Source organism: Solenopsis invicta, chromosome 6 (assembly GCF_016802725.1).
Source record: "Solenopsis invicta isolate M01_SB chromosome 6, UNIL_Sinv_3.0, whole genome shotgun sequence".
Classification (NCBI taxonomy): domain Eukaryota; kingdom Metazoa; phylum Arthropoda; class Insecta; order Hymenoptera; family Formicidae; genus Solenopsis; species Solenopsis invicta.
In genome coordinates, this window is record NC_052669.1 from 12,160,214 (window position 1) to 12,180,624 (window position 20,411).

A 20,411-nucleotide genomic window follows, 5' to 3' on the forward strand; every position below is an offset into this window, starting at 1 on the left:
AACCAATACAGAATCACGTAAGAAAAATGGGACATAATCTATTACGAAAATCCAGTACGCGAGCCAGTAGTGTAGCCCGTAAGCTACCTATTTCCAGTACGAGAACACGTAAAGGGCCTCGCACATGAAATACATAACATAACATAAGCACAACATAAGACCAATGGACCAATGAACATCCAGCATAAAGTCGCCATATTGATTTATATAAGATTTCTATTGGTCCAGAGGCCTTATGCTACGCTTATGCTCGGTTATGCATTTCATGTGCGAGGCCCTTAAGACTGCCAGTATAGGAGCACGTAAGCAATCCCGTAAGAAAAAACGTATTGTCTGCGGCAGGCTTAAATCCAACTTCACTTGCGGCATCGCAAAAGTGATTTCAAGAGCAAAATTTGAAAGGTTGTAACGATAGCCGAAGTGGATATGGAGATTTAAAAGGTTAATAGATGTTTATATTTGTTCTATATTTGTGTGTAATATGGAGTTTTATACTAAAATGTTAGCTAAGATAGCAATTAGGAAAGTAATATATATACATATGATTGTTTATGATTATCAAGATTAGAAATTAAATATATCCAGTCAGAAATAGTTTTTTGAAACGATGTTGTTTTGATGTCAAAAATGCAAGTCAAAAATTTTCAAAATTTTTATTAATTTTGATGGATAATTAATAAAATTAATAATTGATTAATAATTTTAACTTTGATTTTAATTTTTTATTTTTACTTTTTAATTTTTTAATTTTGTTTTGGTTTTTTATTGCCACTACTTTATTAAAAAATTATGATATTGCAATGTTTCCGAAATATTACTGGCATATGCCATGCGATGTTGCAGACATATTGTTAATTTATGTTTTTGCAATGTCTCCGTAATATTGCATTGCAATCTGCAACATTTCAACATTGCTGCAATGTTGCTACAATTTTCTTTTTTTTCAAATTTCTTTTTTTTTATAGTTTATAAACGTATGTAATAATTTTGGTGGGAGGGTTCCGATAGCGCACATTCTGATAGCCCACCAACCAATCATCTTCACTTATCTAACCCAATCTACGGAAAATTTGTAGGCATCTGCCATTGTGAGTGGTTTGTGTGCTATCGGGACCCGCCGAATTTTGGTATACAAAGAAAATAAAAGTAGAAAAATCGATTTGAGAAGAAAAACATCATTAGCTCTATTGCTGATAAAAATTTTTCTGAGATATACTTTTTATACAAATTACAGAACATTTTTCAAAAATATTAAGTAATTAAGTTTTTTTTTTAAATTTTTCATGTTTGCATAAATTCTGAAATATTCTAATATTCTATTAAAAAAACTAAGAAATTTTCTAAAAATTATAAAATATTACAGAAATTTCGAAAAATTCTGAAAATGACTAAAAAATATTTAAAAATTTTGAAAATTATATTTAAAAATTTGAGACAAATTTATATACTCTGATGAAAACTTTTTTTGAAATTTTCCTGATTTTCTGTATAACATATGTTTTAGAATAGTTTTCAGATTTTTTAATGTAAATTTCAGAATATGTAAAAATACACATATATATAAAAAATTTGAAGAAAAAAATATGGATTTCTCAATATTTCTAAAGTGTTTTAATTTATATATAAAAATTCTAAAAATAGTTTCAGATAACTAATAAAATATATTATTGTTCAAATCGATGTCGAATGATTCTATAAATCATTACACGCAAAAATCATTCTACTTTTCTTTCACGTAATAAATAATAAAAATGAACAATAAAAAAATAGAAATGTAAGCAGAAATGCAATTAGTTAATTTTCTTTTTGCATCATCGCATTGTCCAATCGGTCTTTCATTTTCACAGACATGATTGCTGATAAATTAATTATAGTCCCGACAATGAGATATTTATTAATAAGATATTTTTTATTACAGTTACTGTCTCACTATAACTAAAAAATTGAAGTTATGTTATTTCACTTCAACGCGGCAAATGCAATAACGCCGCGTTCATACGGCTAGCACCTCCGCGGAGGTGCGCACGATTCGACACCGCACGATTGGACACCACCACTCACAGCGGCCGATGCCTAGAGTTTTTCCATTGGTTTGGTTAGATAAGTCAAGATGATTGGTTGGTGTCCAATCGTGCTGTGTCCAAAAGAGTGTCACCCACCTCCGCGCCGCCAGTTGTCGGACTAACAAATATAACAATTTTGAAGGTGCCATTCGTTTGCTAGTTGTTTGCTAGTGTTTGCATGTTTTTTTGTTTTGTTTGCATATTATTTAGTTTAAACAAAAAATTAAAATTAAAATTTGTACAAATTTGGACAGGTAAAAAGCCGTTTTAGCCTTTACCTCATGATTTCCTGAATAATTCAGTGTCGAATCGTTTGCTAGTCGTTTGCTAGTTTCAAATATATAAGTATTATTTGGGTGACACTCTTTTGGACACAGCACGATTGGACACCAACCAATTATCTTGACTTATCTAACCAAACCAACGGAAAAACTCTAGGCATCGGCCGCTGTGAGTGGTGGTGTCCAATCGTGCGGTGTCCAATCGTGCGCACCCCGTATTTTTTTAATTATATTTATAAATATTGTAATAATTCATTTATTAATAAATGGGATTTCTCTAGTAACTTTGCACTGGCTGCACTCAGTGTCAGGCGCGTGTTCGATTGGCAGTGCCAATGCGAACTTGGCTAGTGTCACGTGTTTGTTTGAACGCACGACACTCGCATAGTGCGCACTCAGTGCGCACTAGAGTCCTATATAAAGAGAGAAGCGACATCGAACCCCCACCACAACCTTCAGTATCCAATTGAGTCCTCCACCGCCAATTTGGGACCGCTCCAACGTCATCAAACACCATTTGTATCATTCTGCAAAGCTGTGGTCACAATATAGCTGCTCGCTTAGCCAATCAAGTATCAATCAGATTATCAATCAGAGCTTTAGACATCAATGTCGCTTCTCTCTTTATATAGGACTTTAGTGCCCACTAAGTGGCACGAGATATTTTGACCGTGCCAGTTCAGTGCACTGGATGCATGCAAGCATCAGTGCATTATTGTAAGCAATAACGAAGTTTCAAATTTGAAAAAATGAGCAATCTAAATTTGGATCTTTTTAATATTTTGGAGACATTTTTAGAATTTTCTTCTAATTCAAGCAAGGAAGAAAAAATAATTGCAATCTTCCGAACTAGAAGAATAATTCCAAAAACTGTAAATTATGTAGCATGTGTGAAAAAAATGGATAATGAAACCGTAATGGCTCCTGCACACCAGCGCGATGACGCGACACGCGACGCGCGATTATCCAATAGGCGTACAATTTTTTGAGAAAGACGTACGCCCATTGGATAAACGCGCGTCGCGTATCGCAAATCGCGCTGGTCTGCCATAGCCATAAGTGTTATATCTTTTATACAAGTGTACATCAATTTTATACTTTTTTTAAAATATAATTAATTACTTGATGTAATATAATAGCATTTTTTAAATGATTATATACTATTTAATTACATATAGGCTGTGTTCCGTTTTTACTGGCAGTGCAGTAAATGTGACGTCATGACACTGTCACAACTGTTCCAATATTACTGCATTACTGCCAGCACTGCTATAGCATCGTATTTCGGAACAGCATAGTAGCCATATTGCACTGTAGCTACCTCACCTTGGAAGCTGCAGTAGTCACAGTGGCAATATGGCTACCATTCATGACGTCATTGATGTTACTAGATGCTGTCGCAGTGCGCTGCGTACCAATAACGGAACGGATTTTTCATCACTGCCAGTACTGGCAGTTATATCGGAACACAGCCATAGTAAAAATGGGAGGGTCCTAGATGCGCACAGACCCGATCGGACACCAATCACGTAATCTAATCTAACCCAACCAACGGAAATACTCTAGGCATCGGCCGCTATAATTGGTGGTGTCCAATTGGGTCTGTGCGCATCTAGGTTCCTCCCATAAAAATCATTACTTACTGAGCACAAAATTACTTTTTCAAGGTTACTTTTTTCTTTTTTGCGTAATCTATTATAATTAACTTAAGTGACACTTGCACTGAAAATTTGGGCGTGTTCTTTTGCATTTGCAATATTCAGTGCAACTTATGGAACTTGTCCAGTGTTGACGTGAACTGAGGCTGAAGTCCCATGAATTGCTATTTTTTGCGTAACGCGTATCGCGTAACCAATCAACTTTATAAAAAGGCTCAACAAAAGACGCAGAACGCTTCTGATTGGTTACGCATTACACGCTACGCGGAAAATATCAGGGTGCCGTCACATGGGGCGTAACTTGCGTAAGCGTAACTTGCGCCGACCAATGATATCGTTTTATTGGAACATTAGCTTCCGCCTAGTTACTTTACGCTTTTTACGTTATTATCGTTACGTCGAATCTAATTTCTGCGTAAGAAACGCTGTATACATGTAGTAATACATGTATTGGTAATACATGTATTACTTAAATAAGCAGAACAAAATTGAAAGATAGATAATGATATTAGGGTAAATTAAGAAACAGTTTTATATCAAATTTATTATTTATAATAGCTATTCTGTAACAACATTCTGTCATATCCAACCTTCTTGCAATATGTTGATACAAAATTTTAAGGTTATTGTTGTACACCCAAGGACTTTGATTCTGTCCATGGGGAAATTTTCCAAACTGAGAAATCACCACTTTCTACATACTCGCAGTTCATGATTAATGAAACGACTAGAGCTTATTGGTCGTTACGTTAATCATGAACTGTAAGTATGTAGAAAAATAGCGACTTCTCAGTTTGGAAAATTTCCCCATGAACAGAATCAAAGTCCTTGGGTGTACATTAATAGATATGTCCGTGTTGCTTGAATTTCTTGCATGTAAAATGCTTTTTTTTCTTAAATGCCTAACATATATTTATTTTGTTTTAAATATATAAATTTTAAAAAATTACAAGTAACAGGAATGTATGCCCGCACAGGTTAGATTCGCACATTGATGATTCACACATACTAGTGTGCAGAGTATAGGGCTTCGCACATAAAATGCATAACATGACATAAGCACAACATAAGACCAATGGACCAATGAGCATCCAGCATAAAGTCGCCATATTGATTTACATAAGATTCTCATTGGTCCAGAGGCCTTATGCTACGCTTATGCTCTGTTATGCATTTCATGTGCGAGGCCCTTATCAGTTCCACATGAGGCGTAGGCTCAATGCACACAGGACGCGTCAACGCGTTACGCGTGGCGAATAGCCAATCATTCTTTTGCTTTCTTATTTCTTGTCATAAAAACGAAAAAATGATTGGCTATTCGCCACGCGTAACGCGTTGACGCGTCCTATGTGCATTGAGCCGTACTTTCCGAGACGCGTAAATTACAAAAACCAATCGTAAATTTGTTTAGCATTTCTGTTAGAGAGTACAAGAGAAACTCTAATCAGCAATTGGTTGCATTAGATACGCATTTCTTGAAATTCCGCGAAATACGCTTCATGTGAAAGAAGGCTTTTAAAATGACGTAACGTATTTTAGAAGTTACTAGAATACGCAAATTACGCTACGCAAGTTACGCCCCATGTGACGGCACCCTCAGTCCATGGGACTTTAGCCTGAGTGCGCACTGGTGCGCACTTTTTCCCAATCGAAAACGCTATTAATCGGCGTTGGTGCAAGTGGCCCTAAAATTCTAGTAAATTTGCTTACTTTGGTAATTTTCACCTCGTTTTGAAAACCATAATAGACCCCCAGAATTAGAAGCCCCTAGATCTAGTTCTTTCTGAACTGTCGTGTTGCCGCGTGTGGAATTTGCCGCGTCCATCAGTAGGCACACCTAAAAGCCCAGACTTTTGCAGTGGATCTGGTAATACTGCTACACGTGGTTATCATCGATGTAAAAAAATACTGCACTTGGATGCGTTTGACATACATGTATAATAAAGTAATAAAATAATAAAGTTTGATTAAAATATAAGTGTGTCTATATGAACAAGATGGAATCAAATAAAGAAATTGAACCAAAATTGAAAAATTTCCAAGAATTAGAGCTGGACGACAGAGTATTGAAGGTAAATTCGAATTATTGGATTCTAATAAAGCTAATAGGTTATCTAGTTTAGACATTTTATTGCAAAATCAATAACTTCGATCGCGTTTCTTGATAAGCATTCCGATCATTTCGATATATCCTGTCAGTATTGAAAATCTATAGTTTACATTACGTATACTATAAATTTTTAGTACTGGCAGTGAATTTCGGAATGCAGTCATATTCTATTAAAGAAAACGATGCTGCATACATTATTCATTAAATGCTGTGATATGTCTATTTGAAGGAATTGAATTGATGGGCACTTTTAAGTTGACAAAATATTTTGGCAGTTAAATTTCTTAAAAATAAATTTTGTCTGCTTCTAATTTTGGCGTGTTTTGATATACTGTGAGTGCTAAAAATCTGTAGTTCATGTTACTATAGATTTTTAATTGCAGTGAATTTCAAAACTCAGCGTTTGTTAATAAAACCCAACTAACTACTCGCAAATCTGTATTTGCTTCTGATTATATGCTGACAACTAAAAACTGTCTCTTTGATTTGTATTACTTTTCCTCCTTTATTTGCCTATAAAGGCCAATGTAGAATTGTTTTATTTTTTTAATGGTTTTTTTATTCAAGTTGTAAAGTCATAGAACTTTTGTAGCATTAGAAATTGGAAGCGTTTTAAATATGAAAAATGGCAATATTTTTTGGAAGCTTATTGAGAATGTTAAATCTCAGCAACAAAACTTTGCTGCCGTGCCATTCGAATTCTAGTTGACAAAAAAAGTTAATCAACCATATCAATCGAAAGAGGAGATTTCAAACTTATTTTTACGTTCTGGTCCGAACCTCCTATCTTATTCTGTCTTCACACAACAAGCGTTTGAAACTTTATATGGTGTTTCTCAGACCCACTTATATGTTTAGGGGTTAATCAATGAAGAACATTTATACATGAACATTTCTTTTGAAAATAAACAAAAGTTTGTAATAACTTAAACTAGCTAGAAAACAAAAATAAAATGTGCTAAATAGTTAAATTGGTTGCTGCAGCAAACGGAATTTTTCAAAGATAACTCAAAAATATTTCAAATAAAAAAGTAAAATTTTTAATAATAATTGCGAAATACACGACTGTCCCAAAAGTAATACGAGACTAATTCTGGAAAAATCGTTTTATTGAAAATAGATTTAAATACACTTAATGTTTTACAAAGTAGAATCCTTGAGCATCAACACAGCGATTCCAACGTTGCTGCCATTTGTCATAGCAGCACACTAAGTCTTGACTTGAGATGCCTTTCAGAGCAGTCGTCGCGGTTGCTTGGATTTTTCCAATTGTCTCAAAACGATGTTCAGGAAAAAGAAGTTGATCAGAATTAGGTTCGAATCGTACGGTGCGTGGCGTTACTATATTTTTTTGACCAGAAATTTTCTTACTTTCACTAATGAGTGACGCATTGTTGTGATGGAGAAACCAGGTGTCTGCGATCTTAGGACAGACGCGCGCGACTCTTTCAAACGTATCGGTAACGGATTTACCGAGTTTGACACAAAATTTTATTGTGTACTGTTGCTCCAAACTGCATTGCATTTTTGACCGAGGCACGACACTAAAACAGCTTCTCATTTTGCTGGCGATCCAAATGCTGGAAAGCTCGGAGATAACTGTGTTGCATCAAACTGTATACCTGACATCTGCCAACTGCGTCGCCCAATAGATCCATCCCTTGATCCTTTCGACTGGCCCACTAAAAATAGTCTTACTTTTGTGACAGATCGTGTATATCTGTATCATTTTTGAGATAGCTTTGGAATATCCATGATTTTTGTACTTGACACTTTGGAGAAAAGTTATTGAAAAGTTATTAAAAAAAAATTTGCAACTTTTTTGAAATATTATTTTTTCACAAACGAAGAACATCTTCAGACATTTTATATGATTGACTTTTACTATTATTTTATATTTTTTGACTTTTATAATGTTTATTTTGTTATTTATGTTTAATTATTTATTATTGTATTTTGTTTTATTCGCTTTTTTTAAATTTTTGATCTGACTTAAATTATTGTAATGTCGCCACAGTTAATTTATAATTTAAAATTAAGGTACCCGAGCCGAATAAGGCCCACCTAACTTATTTTATTTTTTATAAATTCTATTTACAAAGATATTGAAATAAACTAATGAGACTAAAATGTTTATATCAACCACTTGCCAAAATAAAATTATCTTTTACATAAAACATTTTTAAATAAACAAAAAAGAAATGTTTTTAAACTCTGACATAACTAGGATGGACCTCTCCTTTTTATTCTTATTTCTCTGTATTTTTCATTATACCTTGATTCTAAAATTCTACTCTCCTTTCCTTGCCTCTGGATATCGCTCTGTTAATTAACTCTTACTTTAAACTTTTTTCTGTTTTATTTTATTTCTATTGCTCCTATACTTTACCCATTTCTGTTGTAATATTTTTTCCTCTCTTTTCCATATAAATCTATCCATTCATATTTCCTTCTCAATCCAACAATTCTTTACTATATTTCTATAGTACGACTAACTCAATTTTTTGCAAATATTAAAATTTTTTTTGTTTAACTTACAATCAAATAAATATTCCAACTTTTTAATTTTTTAGATAGAAATAAAAAAACTTTGAAAAAAACAAAAAAGTAGATGTTTTGCCATTTTGGCACAAAAACTAATTTTTTAAATTTGGTGGTAATTTTTATCCGAATTACAACTAAATTAAAAAAAAAAAGTAATTGTGCACTATAAGGAATCCAGCTCCAATCATGTTGACCTTGACATATGTTATAGAAGCAAGGATACTGACCAACTTTTCCTTATAAATTAATTAACGCTTTCCTATAGATTTCGAGATATACTTAGAGAAAGAAAAAACATTTTTTCTTAATTATTTCAGAAAATATTTATTTTACAAAAAAATGTGTTAAATAAAAATTGAAGCTTGTGATAAACTCTACAAATAAGGTTCTATACATATTTTACCTAACTTCAATATTTTAGGAGTTATAATCAAAAAACCATTTTGAAAAAACTCCCAATTTCAAATTTTTATATGTACAGAGAACGCGTAGGCGGGGGAGGGGCCCGCCCCTCCCCCTGCACCCCTTTTCTGTATTTTTTCTAACTTAACCCATTCTGTCTCAGTTGGTTCACTAATGACGTGGTGGGTGCGGGAGAGGATGGGCCATAATTTCAAATTTAATACCACAACTTGGTCAATTAAATACCTTTGGCCAAATTATAACTAAAATAGGATTAGGTTAGGTTAGGTTAGGTTAGGTTAGGTTAGAAAAGATACGGCGAGGGGGTGCGGATGTGGGGCTTCGCTCCTCTCCCGTCCAAGCATCTACGCAAAAATACTCAAAATAAAAAAATATTTTAAAACAGTTTTTCTACTATACCAACTACAGTATTGAAGTTAGGTAAAGTTTGTATATAACTTTTTCATAAAGCTTATCACGAGCTCTATTTTTTGTTTGATTCATTTATTTGTAAAATAAATATTTTCTGAAATAATTAAGAAAAACTGTTTTTTTTTCTCTAAGTATATTTTGAAAACTAGACAAGAGCGCCAATTAATTTATAAAAAAAAGTTCAGTATCCTTGCCTTTATAATATATGTCAAGGTCAATATGGTTGGAGCTGGGTCCTCTATAGTGCACAATTACCAAAAAATTTAGTCTTTGTGCAAAACAACAAAAAAATTTTATATTTCTCTGAAAAATGGAAAGATTGTGATTGGCCAGTTTCATAACATTGATGTTATAACTTTGGCGTAAATCAAACCGTGTAAACGTAGTCAATGTGAATATTCGTTAAAAATTTCGGTAAACCTTTACAAAAGGAGAGTAGTCTCTGACGACCTTGACCTTGACATATCAATGGGAAGGTACCTGAGTAACATACAAAAGGTTTTGAATAATGCTCACGTCTTATTAAAAAAATATTGAAGAAAGAAAAAACAGTTTTTTTAACTTATTTCAGAAAATATTCATTTTACAAAAAAATGTGTCAAACAAAAAATGAAGCTCGTGATAAGCTCTAATAAAAAGGTCATATACATATTTTACTTAACTTAAATATTTTAGTCGTTATATTAGAAAAACTGTTTTTAAATAAGTTTTTTAAATTCTCAATAGTTTTGCGTGAAAAGTTGATGCTTGGGCGGGAGAGGAGCTCCGCCTCTTCCCCGCACCCCCTCCCCGTATTTTTTCTAACCCAACCTACCTCGTCAGTCGGTCCACTAACGTCGGAATGGGTGCGGGAGGGGGTGGACCGTTACATGTGTGTGTGTGTGTGTGTGTGTGTGTGTGTGTGTGTGTGTGTGCGTGCGTGTGTGCGTGCGTGCGTGCGTGCGCGTGCGCGTGCGCGTGCGCGTGTGTGTGTACTTGTTTCGCTCCCGAGACAGGGGGAGAGGTGGTGGACCTTGCTTTGTGTAGCTATTTAGTACAAGCATGAAAAGTCTATAAATAGAAAAATATGCGTTGTTTTGATTTCGTTTACGGTTTAGTGTATGTCAGACAGTCAGTCAAATAACTTCGTGTTTGACTTCTGTAAATCATGCATTTCCATGAGTTTATTTATTTAACTCATTGACCGCTTGTGGAATTTTTTGTGTGATAAAAATGTTGTACGTAGTGAAATAATATGTCCATGATGTCAACATTCACTGTACACACATACATCTAACGGTCCATCCCCTCCCATATCCATCCATTAGTAAATCGACTGAGATGAGGTGGGTTGGGTTAGAAAAAATCCGGTGAGGGGGTGCGGGAGAGGGGCGGAGCCCTCCCCCGCCCAAGCTTCTACTTTTCACACAAAACTATTAAAAATAAAAAAAAATTATTTTAAAACAGTTTCTACTATAACGACTAAAGTATTGAAGTTAGATAAAAAATGTATATGACCTTTTTTATAGAGCTTATTACTAGCTTCATTTTTTATTTAACACATTTTTTCGTAAAATAAATATTTAGTGAAATAATTAAGAAGAACTATTTTTTCTTTCTCTGATAATATTTTTTTAATAAGACGTGAGCATTACTTAAAACTTTTTGTATGTTACTCAGTACCTTCTCATTGATAACATATGTCAAGGTCAAGGTCGTCAGAGGCTGCTCCCCTTTTGTAAAGATTTACCAAAATTTCAAGTTGGTTTAAAATTAGATTAGTTATTGTGGCAACTATTTTGAAATGTGAAACAACCTCGCTTTGCGCACGAACAATGGTCGGCCGGTGAACGAGGACGCGAAGGATCGCCGGAAGAATTAGACAACGTTTTGATGTTTGAAAGGAAAATACGTATTGTATTAAATTGAAAGATAAGAAAGAGTTGAATGGATATTGTACATAAGAATAATTGTAATGAACCGGATAAGATTATCGGTGATAATGATGAACATACAAGACTACAACAATAACAATACGAAAGATAGCTACGGTGATTCGACAGACACGACAATCGAGACGGTAAGCGCGGACAGCGATGCAGACAGAAAAACGCTGTTACAGAAATACAGAATTATTACAGTATGGATGGTGATACGGAATACGGGACTTACACGCGGACGGAAGCAATAGTTGCTACAATAATGACGGGCGTGAACGGCAAACGGTAAGATAAACGCGAGCTTACACGATACGGCTTTACGAAATGGTTTTTCTGGAATCGGATCTTTTTTACCGCGAATTTGGTTGGGCTAAAGACAGTACGCATGGCTACGGCCGAACAATAGACGCGTGGTCTGGTGCGGCGTGGGCACGGTGGAAACACGACTCGGAGCACGGATCCGTGGCTTTGGTGCGCGGTTTGTCGCTGCGAAGCGGTTAACACCGCTCTCGTCGCCGGGGATACTACCATGCGCTAAATGCGCCTAGTGGAGGCACGGAACCCTGTACTCCTTTACGCGTGGCAGTGTCAGGTTTGGGATGCGGCGAGGAAAGTTAACCTCCGACCAAGTATTCTTGGTGGAGCCCAAGCTGACTTGAGCCCCATGCGGAACCGTGAGCAGGATCGGGTCGGTCTTCTGGTCGAGTTGCTCAACGGGAACCAATGCGCTTGATTCCGGTCGAGACCTGGATGAGCGTTCCTTGGAGTAGGGTGACCAACTAAGGGAAAAAGGGAGGAAATTCCATTTCAATCATATTCCTCCCTTCCTCCCTTTTGCCATAAAAATCGTAAAAATTTTTCCCTTTTCAAAATTGTTAAATAAAAACAATGAATTGAAAATAGAGAATAGAGAAAATCTTTTTAGTTTAGCTTTGTAATACAGATAATCATTGCTAGCCAATTAAAAACATTGTGACAGAGATAGGTGCCTTGCGATTTATAGCTCTATATTACAAGAGTAACGCAATCCTTTTATCTTAAGCGATGCCGACATTAACCGTCATGATAGACCTAATGGTCTTTCATCCAATGAGCACACATTCAGTGATTTTTGTCTCCACACTTTTCAGCCAATCAGCATTAGGTTTAAGAAGCGGTTGGTCGCGCTACTCTTTATATTATAGAGTACTTTATATTATGAGTTCTATTGCGATTATACTTGCTTTTTCTTTTACCTAGATGGGTTACGTTCGAAAATTCTACTTGTCGAGTAGAGTTACCAATTAGGACGAAGAAATATTAAAATTTCTTGATACTATAAAGGCTGTGTTGATAGTAATACAATTTTAAGGATGTGCAATGTCAGGACTTTTACAACAATGTTGGAAATAATAAAAAATTCTTAGACTTTTGCAAGACGAAAGCTAAATATAAAAACAAAGAAAACGAATATTGAAAAGACTTTATTTTATTTTAAAAGTTATTTTTAAAATGTTTTATTTTTTTTAGTTAATTTTTTTGTTTAAAAGATTGCGAAAAAGTACATTAAATGTGTAATTAAATGTTATTTTCACTTTAATTGTTAAATATAATAATAACGTGTAAAGAATGTTTTTGTGTCTTCCTTTGGTTATTACCTAGTAAAATTGATGTTTCCCCATTTTCCTCACTTTTGACAAATAATTCTCTCCCTTTTCAATTTTGGAGTTGGTCACCCTACTTTGGAGAGGCGACCGAGATCGGTGAGCCTTGTTTCGTGGAATTGGTCGGCTTATATAGGGAAGATGATAGGGGTAAGATGACAAAGTATTATAGGTAAGATCATGAATTGTTAATTTTTCCGAGTTAATAACAAATAACAAATCGATGCTTAATTTATTAGAGACTTTAGATGGTAATAAATAATCTGTGGTAGTTTGATTTTAATTTGCTTATAAGAAGAGATAATATAATAAGAAATGTGTTTTGGAAGCACCTATCCGTAACTTTTTAGTGTTTGTTCATAAGGAATAACAATTATAATAAATATTTTTATTTTCTCTATAAAATCACAATATTATATATTAGGAGTACAAATTGAAAACCGCCGTTTTTTGTCCAAATTTGAGGATTGATTGTTGAAAAATGGTTACATACTTATTCTTGAAAGTATTGTCCATCGCTGGCCACTACTTTCTCCCACCTTTCGGGCAGCATACGAATCCCGCGTCGAAAAAACTGCTCGTCTTTTGCGGCGATCCACGAATCGACCCAGTTTTTGGCCTCTTCGTAATAATGGAAGTGCTGCTCAGCCAGGCCATGCGCCATTGATCGGAACAAGTGGTAATCTGAAGGGGCGATGTCAGGAGAATACGACGGATGAGGTAAGACATCCCATTTCAATGTTTCCAGATAGGTTTTAACGACCTGAGCAACATGTGGCCGAGCGTTGTCGTGTCACTTTTTCGTGTCTTTGCTCGTATTGTGGCCGTTTTTCCTGCAATGCTCGGCTCAAACGCATTAGTTGTGTTCGGTAGCGAGCTCCTGTGATGGTTTCACCCGGTTGCAACAGCTCATAATAAATCACGCCGAGCTGGTCCCACCAAATACACAGCATGAACTTCGAGCCATGGATGTTTGGCTTGGCGAAAGTTGGCCGTCGATGTTGATGCATGGCCGCGGTAGCCCCACGATTTTTTTCGCTTTGGATTATCATAATGGATCCACTTTTCATCGCCGCTTACAATACAATGCAGAAAACCTTTCCGTTTTTGCCGTTGGAGCAGCTGTTCGCACGCGAAAAAACGCCGTTCGACGTCTCTCGGCTTTAATTCGTATGGCACCCAGTGTCCATGCTTTTGGATCATTCCCATGGTTTTCAAACGATGTGAAATAGCTTGCTGAGTCACGCCCAATGAATCTGCAAGCTCCTGTTGCGTTTGAGATGAATCTTCATTCAGTAATGTTTCCAATTGTGCGTCTTCAAACTTTTTCACCTGTCCGGGACGCTCCTTGTCTTCTACGCCGAAATCACCACTTTTGAAGCGTTGGAACCATTCTCGACACGTTCTTTCACTAATGGAAGCCTCACCATAAGTTTTTACAATCATTCGACGCGCCTCAGCCGCAGATTTTTTCGAATTGAAGGCAAAAAGCAAAACTTCCCGCAAATGACGCTTATTGGGCACAAATTTCGAGATTTTCGATCACAAAAGATATATAACGCCGATAAAAATTCACAACTGCAATGGGAATTGTTGCCAGATGCCCAACATTACATTTAAAAATTTTGATCTAACGTTTGGCGCCAGCATTTACCGCTGGCGCCATCTACTGGAAAACGGCGGTTTTCAATTTGTACTCCTAATAGTTACAAACGTAGACAATAATGTATTTATATTTTTCAATTTTTGTATTGCAATATTTTATATTTTATAAACAAATAAACACGGCGACTGGAGGTAAAATATGACGAAAGTTGTGCAAGGTAATGCTTTATTTTTTTTTGGTTTTAATAGCATTCTGACTATATATAACGTAATTTTAATCGCAATATGTATCGTAATGTATATCGTAATGTATATCGCAATATGTATCGTAATGTATATCACAATTTTAATAATTTTAGAGATTATATAAATATTTTTTGTTTTATTTACGTTTTTCTTTAACTATGTTGTAATATCAAAATAGTATAAGATTGTTATGTTATAAATTTTATTTATTTATGAGAATACATTTTTAACTTTATTTAATTGTTTTTTATCTTATTCCGTATTAAAAGTTATCTTAGCCGCATATATATCGGGGGAGGGGGGGGGGCAAGATGACGAAATTGACATGTTCTAAAATAATTTTAATTTTTAAGAATTTTAGTTTACTTAACAACTTCTAATTACATTATCACAGAAATTAACAAAAATCAACAAACCTCAAAGTTGTCATCTTACCCCCCCTTCCCTCCCCTCTCCCCTACCCGTATCTTCAGCGGTCGGGGACGTTTGAGGAGACGTCGGCTTCTGTCGGCAGCCAGCATCTCTGCCACTCGAGATTAGGTCTACAGGGCGGAGCTTGCCTTTGTTTCACGCTACACCGGCAAGCGTGCAAGCGTGTCGGTATATCGGAATCGGCCGAGTACGCCTGTACTGGCCAACGCTAGTTCGGGCGTACAGAGCGCCGTGTTAAGCGCTTTGTTACATGTTTAAATTGAAAAGATAAATGGACAATTGGAAGCTGGCGTTGTAAAATAAATAAACAGTTCAAATTTGAGGAATATAATTCATTTATTCAAAATTACACATATGCTTTGGTTCAAGTTTTTGATAATCAGTATCTTAATAACAATGTGTCATTTTTCATCTGTAGAATTACTTCTGTTCTTAAATGTATCCGCCTAAAAATACATTAAAAATGTAAAAAAAGCGCCAAGTATATATTTTTTTGTAATATGCTAAAGCAATGGATAAAACCAAATTTAACCAAATTAAACCAAAACTGTAATAGATAAAATTAAATACATCATCAAAAAGAAGTAAAATCAAAAATATTACAAGTATATTTATTACCGATGTGTTGGGAGTCTTTTGACCACGTTGCAATTGACCACCAGCCACTTACAGTGTTAAACAGTGGAAAAACTCTACGTACCGGTCACTCTGTATGGCTGTAGTCAATTGCAACGTGGTCAAACGAGACACTTCCATACTGATGAGCAGCAAATTATGTAACAGATAAAATCAAAGATGGGCAAAATCTCTAGCAGCAGCGTACTTAGCGTCTTCTCTCTCTCTCTCTCTCTCTCTCTTTTTTTAAATACTTATAAATACATTTGTAAACTTATAAGTAGGTGAATAGAATATTTTGAAATTTGTCAGTGATTTAAGTAGAAGTATGAACAATATAAGAACTGCGTGTTATAAGAAATATATATAAAAATGTGCGCCAAATACGCTGCTGCTAGAGATTTTGCCCATCTTTGATTTTATCTGTCACATAATTTGCTCCTCATCGATACAGGAATGTCCAGTTTGACCACGTTGCAATTGACCACATCCATTTTAGAGTGAGCGGTGCGTAGTTTTTCCACTGTTTAACACTGTAAGTGGCTGGTGATCAATTGCAACGTGGTCAAAAGAGTCCCAACACATCGGTAATAAATATACTTGTAATATTTTTGATTTTACTTCTTTTTGATGATATATTGGGTGTACAACTTAGTTCGGTCCGTTTTCAAAAGATAGTTCTAGGTGCTATAAATGGTTGACGGCGACAACTGATTTTTGCTGTATTGTGAAGTGTCAACATCTTTCAACCAAATATTGTTTATAAGTCTTTGAGTTTTGCATAACGAATTTAATTTTTACTGCGTTGAAAATGTCGAGTTTTGTTCCAATTAAGCACCACTTGCGGGAAGTTTTGATTTTCTGTTTTAATTGGAAGAAAAGTGCAACTGAAGCGCATCGAATGCTTGTGGAAATGCATGGTGAATCTGTACCATTGGATAAATCTTGCAGAGAATGGTTTCGACGATTTAAAAGTGGTGATTTTAGTTGAAGACAAAGCGTTTGGGTCAACCGAAAAAGTTTGAAAATGAAGAATTACAAACATTACTCGATCAAGATTTGTGTCAAACGAAAGAAGAGCTCGCAAAAACATTGGAAGTTACTCAATAAGCTATTTCGAAACGACTTAAAGCCGCGGGATACATTCAAAAGCAAAGAAATTGGGTCCCATACGAATTGAAACCGAGAGATATCGAACGACGATTTTGCATGTCTGAAATGTTGCTTGAACGGTACAAAAAGAAGTTTTTTTTGTATCGAATCATTAGCGGAGACGAAAAATAGATTTACTACGACAACACGAAACGCAAAAAATTGTATGTAAAGCTCGGTTAACTGGGAACATCAACGTCGAAGCCGAATATCCATGGTGCCAAGGTAATGCTCTATATTTGGTTGGATCAGAAGGATGTGATCCAGTATGAGCTGTTAAAACTTGGTTAAATTATCACGGGAGATTTCTACAGACAACAATTGATCCGTTTAAAGCGAGCTATAGCCGAAAAACATCCAGAGTATGCGACCAGACACGAGTCTATAATCTTTCACCATGACAACGCTCGGCCTCATGTTGCTGTTCCGGTTAAAAACTATTTGGAAAATAGCGGATGGGAAGTTCTGGCTCACTCACCTTATAGCCCAGACCTTGTGCCTTCCGACCATTTGTTTTGATCGATGCAGAACGCTTTGACTGGAATACGCTTTATTTCAGAATAGGGTATCAAAAATTGGCTCGATTTATTTTTGGCTTAAAAAGATGAACGCTTCTTCCGCGACGGAATCCATAAATTGCCAGAATGGGAAAAAGTGGATAAAAGTAGTGGCTAGCGATGAACAATACTTTGAATAAGATATTAATTTATTTTATCATTTAAATAAATGCATTTTTCAAACAAAAAACGGACCGAATTAAGTTGTACACCTAATATATTCGTATATCTTTTTAAAATTACCGCGAAAGAGGACAAATTTAAAATTTTACGAAGATATCAAATAACTTTATAGGGATTGGTTATAAAGTTGGTACCGAAGATCAGTATTATAGTACTCGAGGAACACTATTCACCTCCGTTGGATTTATACAGTTCCCCATTCGGGTTGTGTTTATTTGGACCAAGGGGGATAAACCAAAATTTTGCGAAGAGGAAGACAGGACGACGACGACGTATGTCCATAAATGACCATAAATCGGACTGAAACATATATGCATAATTCATATCTCGGCATCGAATGCACTTACGGACATCATTCTTGTGTCATTGTACTCGAAAAAAATCAATACTTTGCCCCACTATATTTGTTTTTTTTTCTTGTGTCATTGTACTCGAAAAAATCAATACTTTTCCTTACTATATTTGTTTTTTAATACAATTAATTTGTTTAAGAAAAACAACTATTTATTTGTAAAAAGAACTTTGTCCGTTTCTGCAAATGGTATACGGTAGCGTCTTTTATATGGAAGGACTAAAAAAGATATATATGGCGCGAGCCGCTACCGCGTCTTTTGATTTGATGGATACTATACGACAGTCTTAATAAAAAAAATGTCCACATTTTTACGATTGAATAGAATAAAAGACTGTATTCTTAATTGAAATTTAATGTTAATAACGAATAAATTTTTTTATAAAACTTCTCGTTCTAGGGAAGCCAGTTTCGACCCAGCCTCAATAAAAAATGCTCGTGTGAAGTTAATCTTAGACATTAAAGAAAATTATCTCATTTAAAAAATATATGTTCTTATTCAATAATAATATAATTTTCATGAATTGAAAGGAAAAAGTATTGAACAGAAAATAATATCTTTAAACTAAGAATTCGAATTTTTTAATACTATTGTTATCAAAACAATTATTATGTTTGTGCGTTTTCAGATGGCTATTATATTGAAATAGAAATATATTTAAATAATTCCAAATTTGGTCGACAAACTAGCCAATATTTATTGAAATTTTTTAATAACGTTTTGATTTAAGTTTCAAGTAAATCGGTTATATAATATTACATGGTCAAGATGTTATAAATAAATTTTAATAAATTGACCAAATTTGAAATTATTTAAATATATTTTTATTTCAATATTATAATTATCTAGAAAAAAAAAACACGCACGCACGCGCACACACACACACACACACACACACACACACACACACATACGCACGCACACACGCACACACACACAAACGCACGCGCGCGCGCACGCATGATTATTTTGCTAACAATAGTACATAGGTTGTTATTTATGTATCCGGAACTGGCAACACTGGTGTTGCTAAGCACCATCTGACATATCCATCGTAAAGTTTGACATTTTTGACGGTATACATTACGTTAAAACGCGTCGAACGTTTTGTGGTAAAAGTGTATATTAGGAGAGCAGTCTCTGACGATCTTGAGCTTGAGGCAATGTTATAGAGGCAAGGATACTGAACCACTTTTTTTTATAAATTAATTAGCGCTCTTGTACAGTTTTTGCGATATACTTGGTGGAAAAAACTTTTAATTATTTCATTTTACAAAAAAATACGTCAAACAAAAAATGAAGCTCATAATAAGCTGTATAGAAAAGGTCATATACATATTTTACTTAACTTCAATATTTTAGTCGTTATATTAGAAAAACTGTTTTTAAATAAGTTTTTTTTAATTATTAGTAGTTCTGCGTGAAAAGTAGATGCTTGGGCGGGGGAGGGACTTATTTCTCCGTTCCTTCCGACTTATCTAACCCAACACAACCCTAAATTTTGCATGCGTGCGTATATAAGGTGTCCCAGAAAGCTTGGATCCCCTTTTAAGAGCGGATTCCTTGGAACATTCTAAGAAAAAAATTCTAATACAAAAATGTTGAGGGTTTAATGGTTTTCAAATTATGCGCGATTAAAGCTGACATTTCGCGCGCTCAGGTATGATGACATGTCATGGTACCACAAGGGTACTTCTTGACATTGAGGTTGTTATATAAATACGCAGTAACATTTATATTAAGAAATTATTACTGTAGCAAACATATTTGTACATTACATATGCATAATTAACGTTTTTAACAAAATATCAATTTAGTAACAAAATATTACGATAGCCGTTAGATTATTGGTCAAAATAAAATCATTACCATGTTCATATGATAAGAACTTTTACGGCAATTTATCAATATTTTCAATATTGTATTAACCCTTAAACGTAAGTGGGTCTGAGAGACCCCATATGAAGTTTTGAACGCTTCCTGTGTGAAGACTGAATGGGATAGGATTCGGATCAAGACGTAAAAAAAGTTTGAAATCTTCTCTTTCAATTGCTATGAGTGATTAACTTTTTTGGTCAACTAGAATTCGAACGGCACGTCAGCAAAGTTTTGTTAGGGTCAATGCGACCCATATAGTGTGTAAGTGAAACTTTTTCTGTGAGTATTTTACATAAAAAAGCTGGACAAAATACGTTTGAACAGGTTGGATCGAAGAT

The 20,411-nt window shown here is 34.9% G+C and overlaps 1 protein-coding gene and 1 long non-coding RNA gene across 4 annotated transcripts in view; one reads left to right on the forward strand and one right to left on the reverse strand.

The window, feature by feature from the left end:
• Positions 1-5,814: 5,814 nt before the first annotated feature.
• The window catches only part of LOC105201293 (probable ATP-dependent RNA helicase DDX56), a 47,923-nt gene continuing 33,326 nt past the window's right edge, over positions 5,815-20,411 (forward strand). The window contains exon 1 of one of the 3 annotated variants that reach the window (XM_039450220.1): positions 5,815-6,074. In XM_039450220.1, coding sequence (XP_039306154.1) covers positions 5,991-6,074 — 84 coding nt within the window. In that variant the 5' untranslated portion in view covers positions 5,815-5,990. Of the gene's footprint in view, positions 6,075-17,987; positions 18,115-20,411 lie in introns of those variants that run through there. The other 2 variants (XM_039450222.1, XM_039450224.1) reach the window with 2 other exon arrangements.
• On the reverse strand, positions 15,653-18,751 carry LOC120357992. The gene is made up of 2 exons (XR_005574962.1): positions 18,016-18,751; positions 15,653-15,781 (listed from the first exon to the last, which is right to left on the reverse strand). It is a non-coding gene; the product is annotated as an uncharacterized LOC120357992 (long non-coding RNA).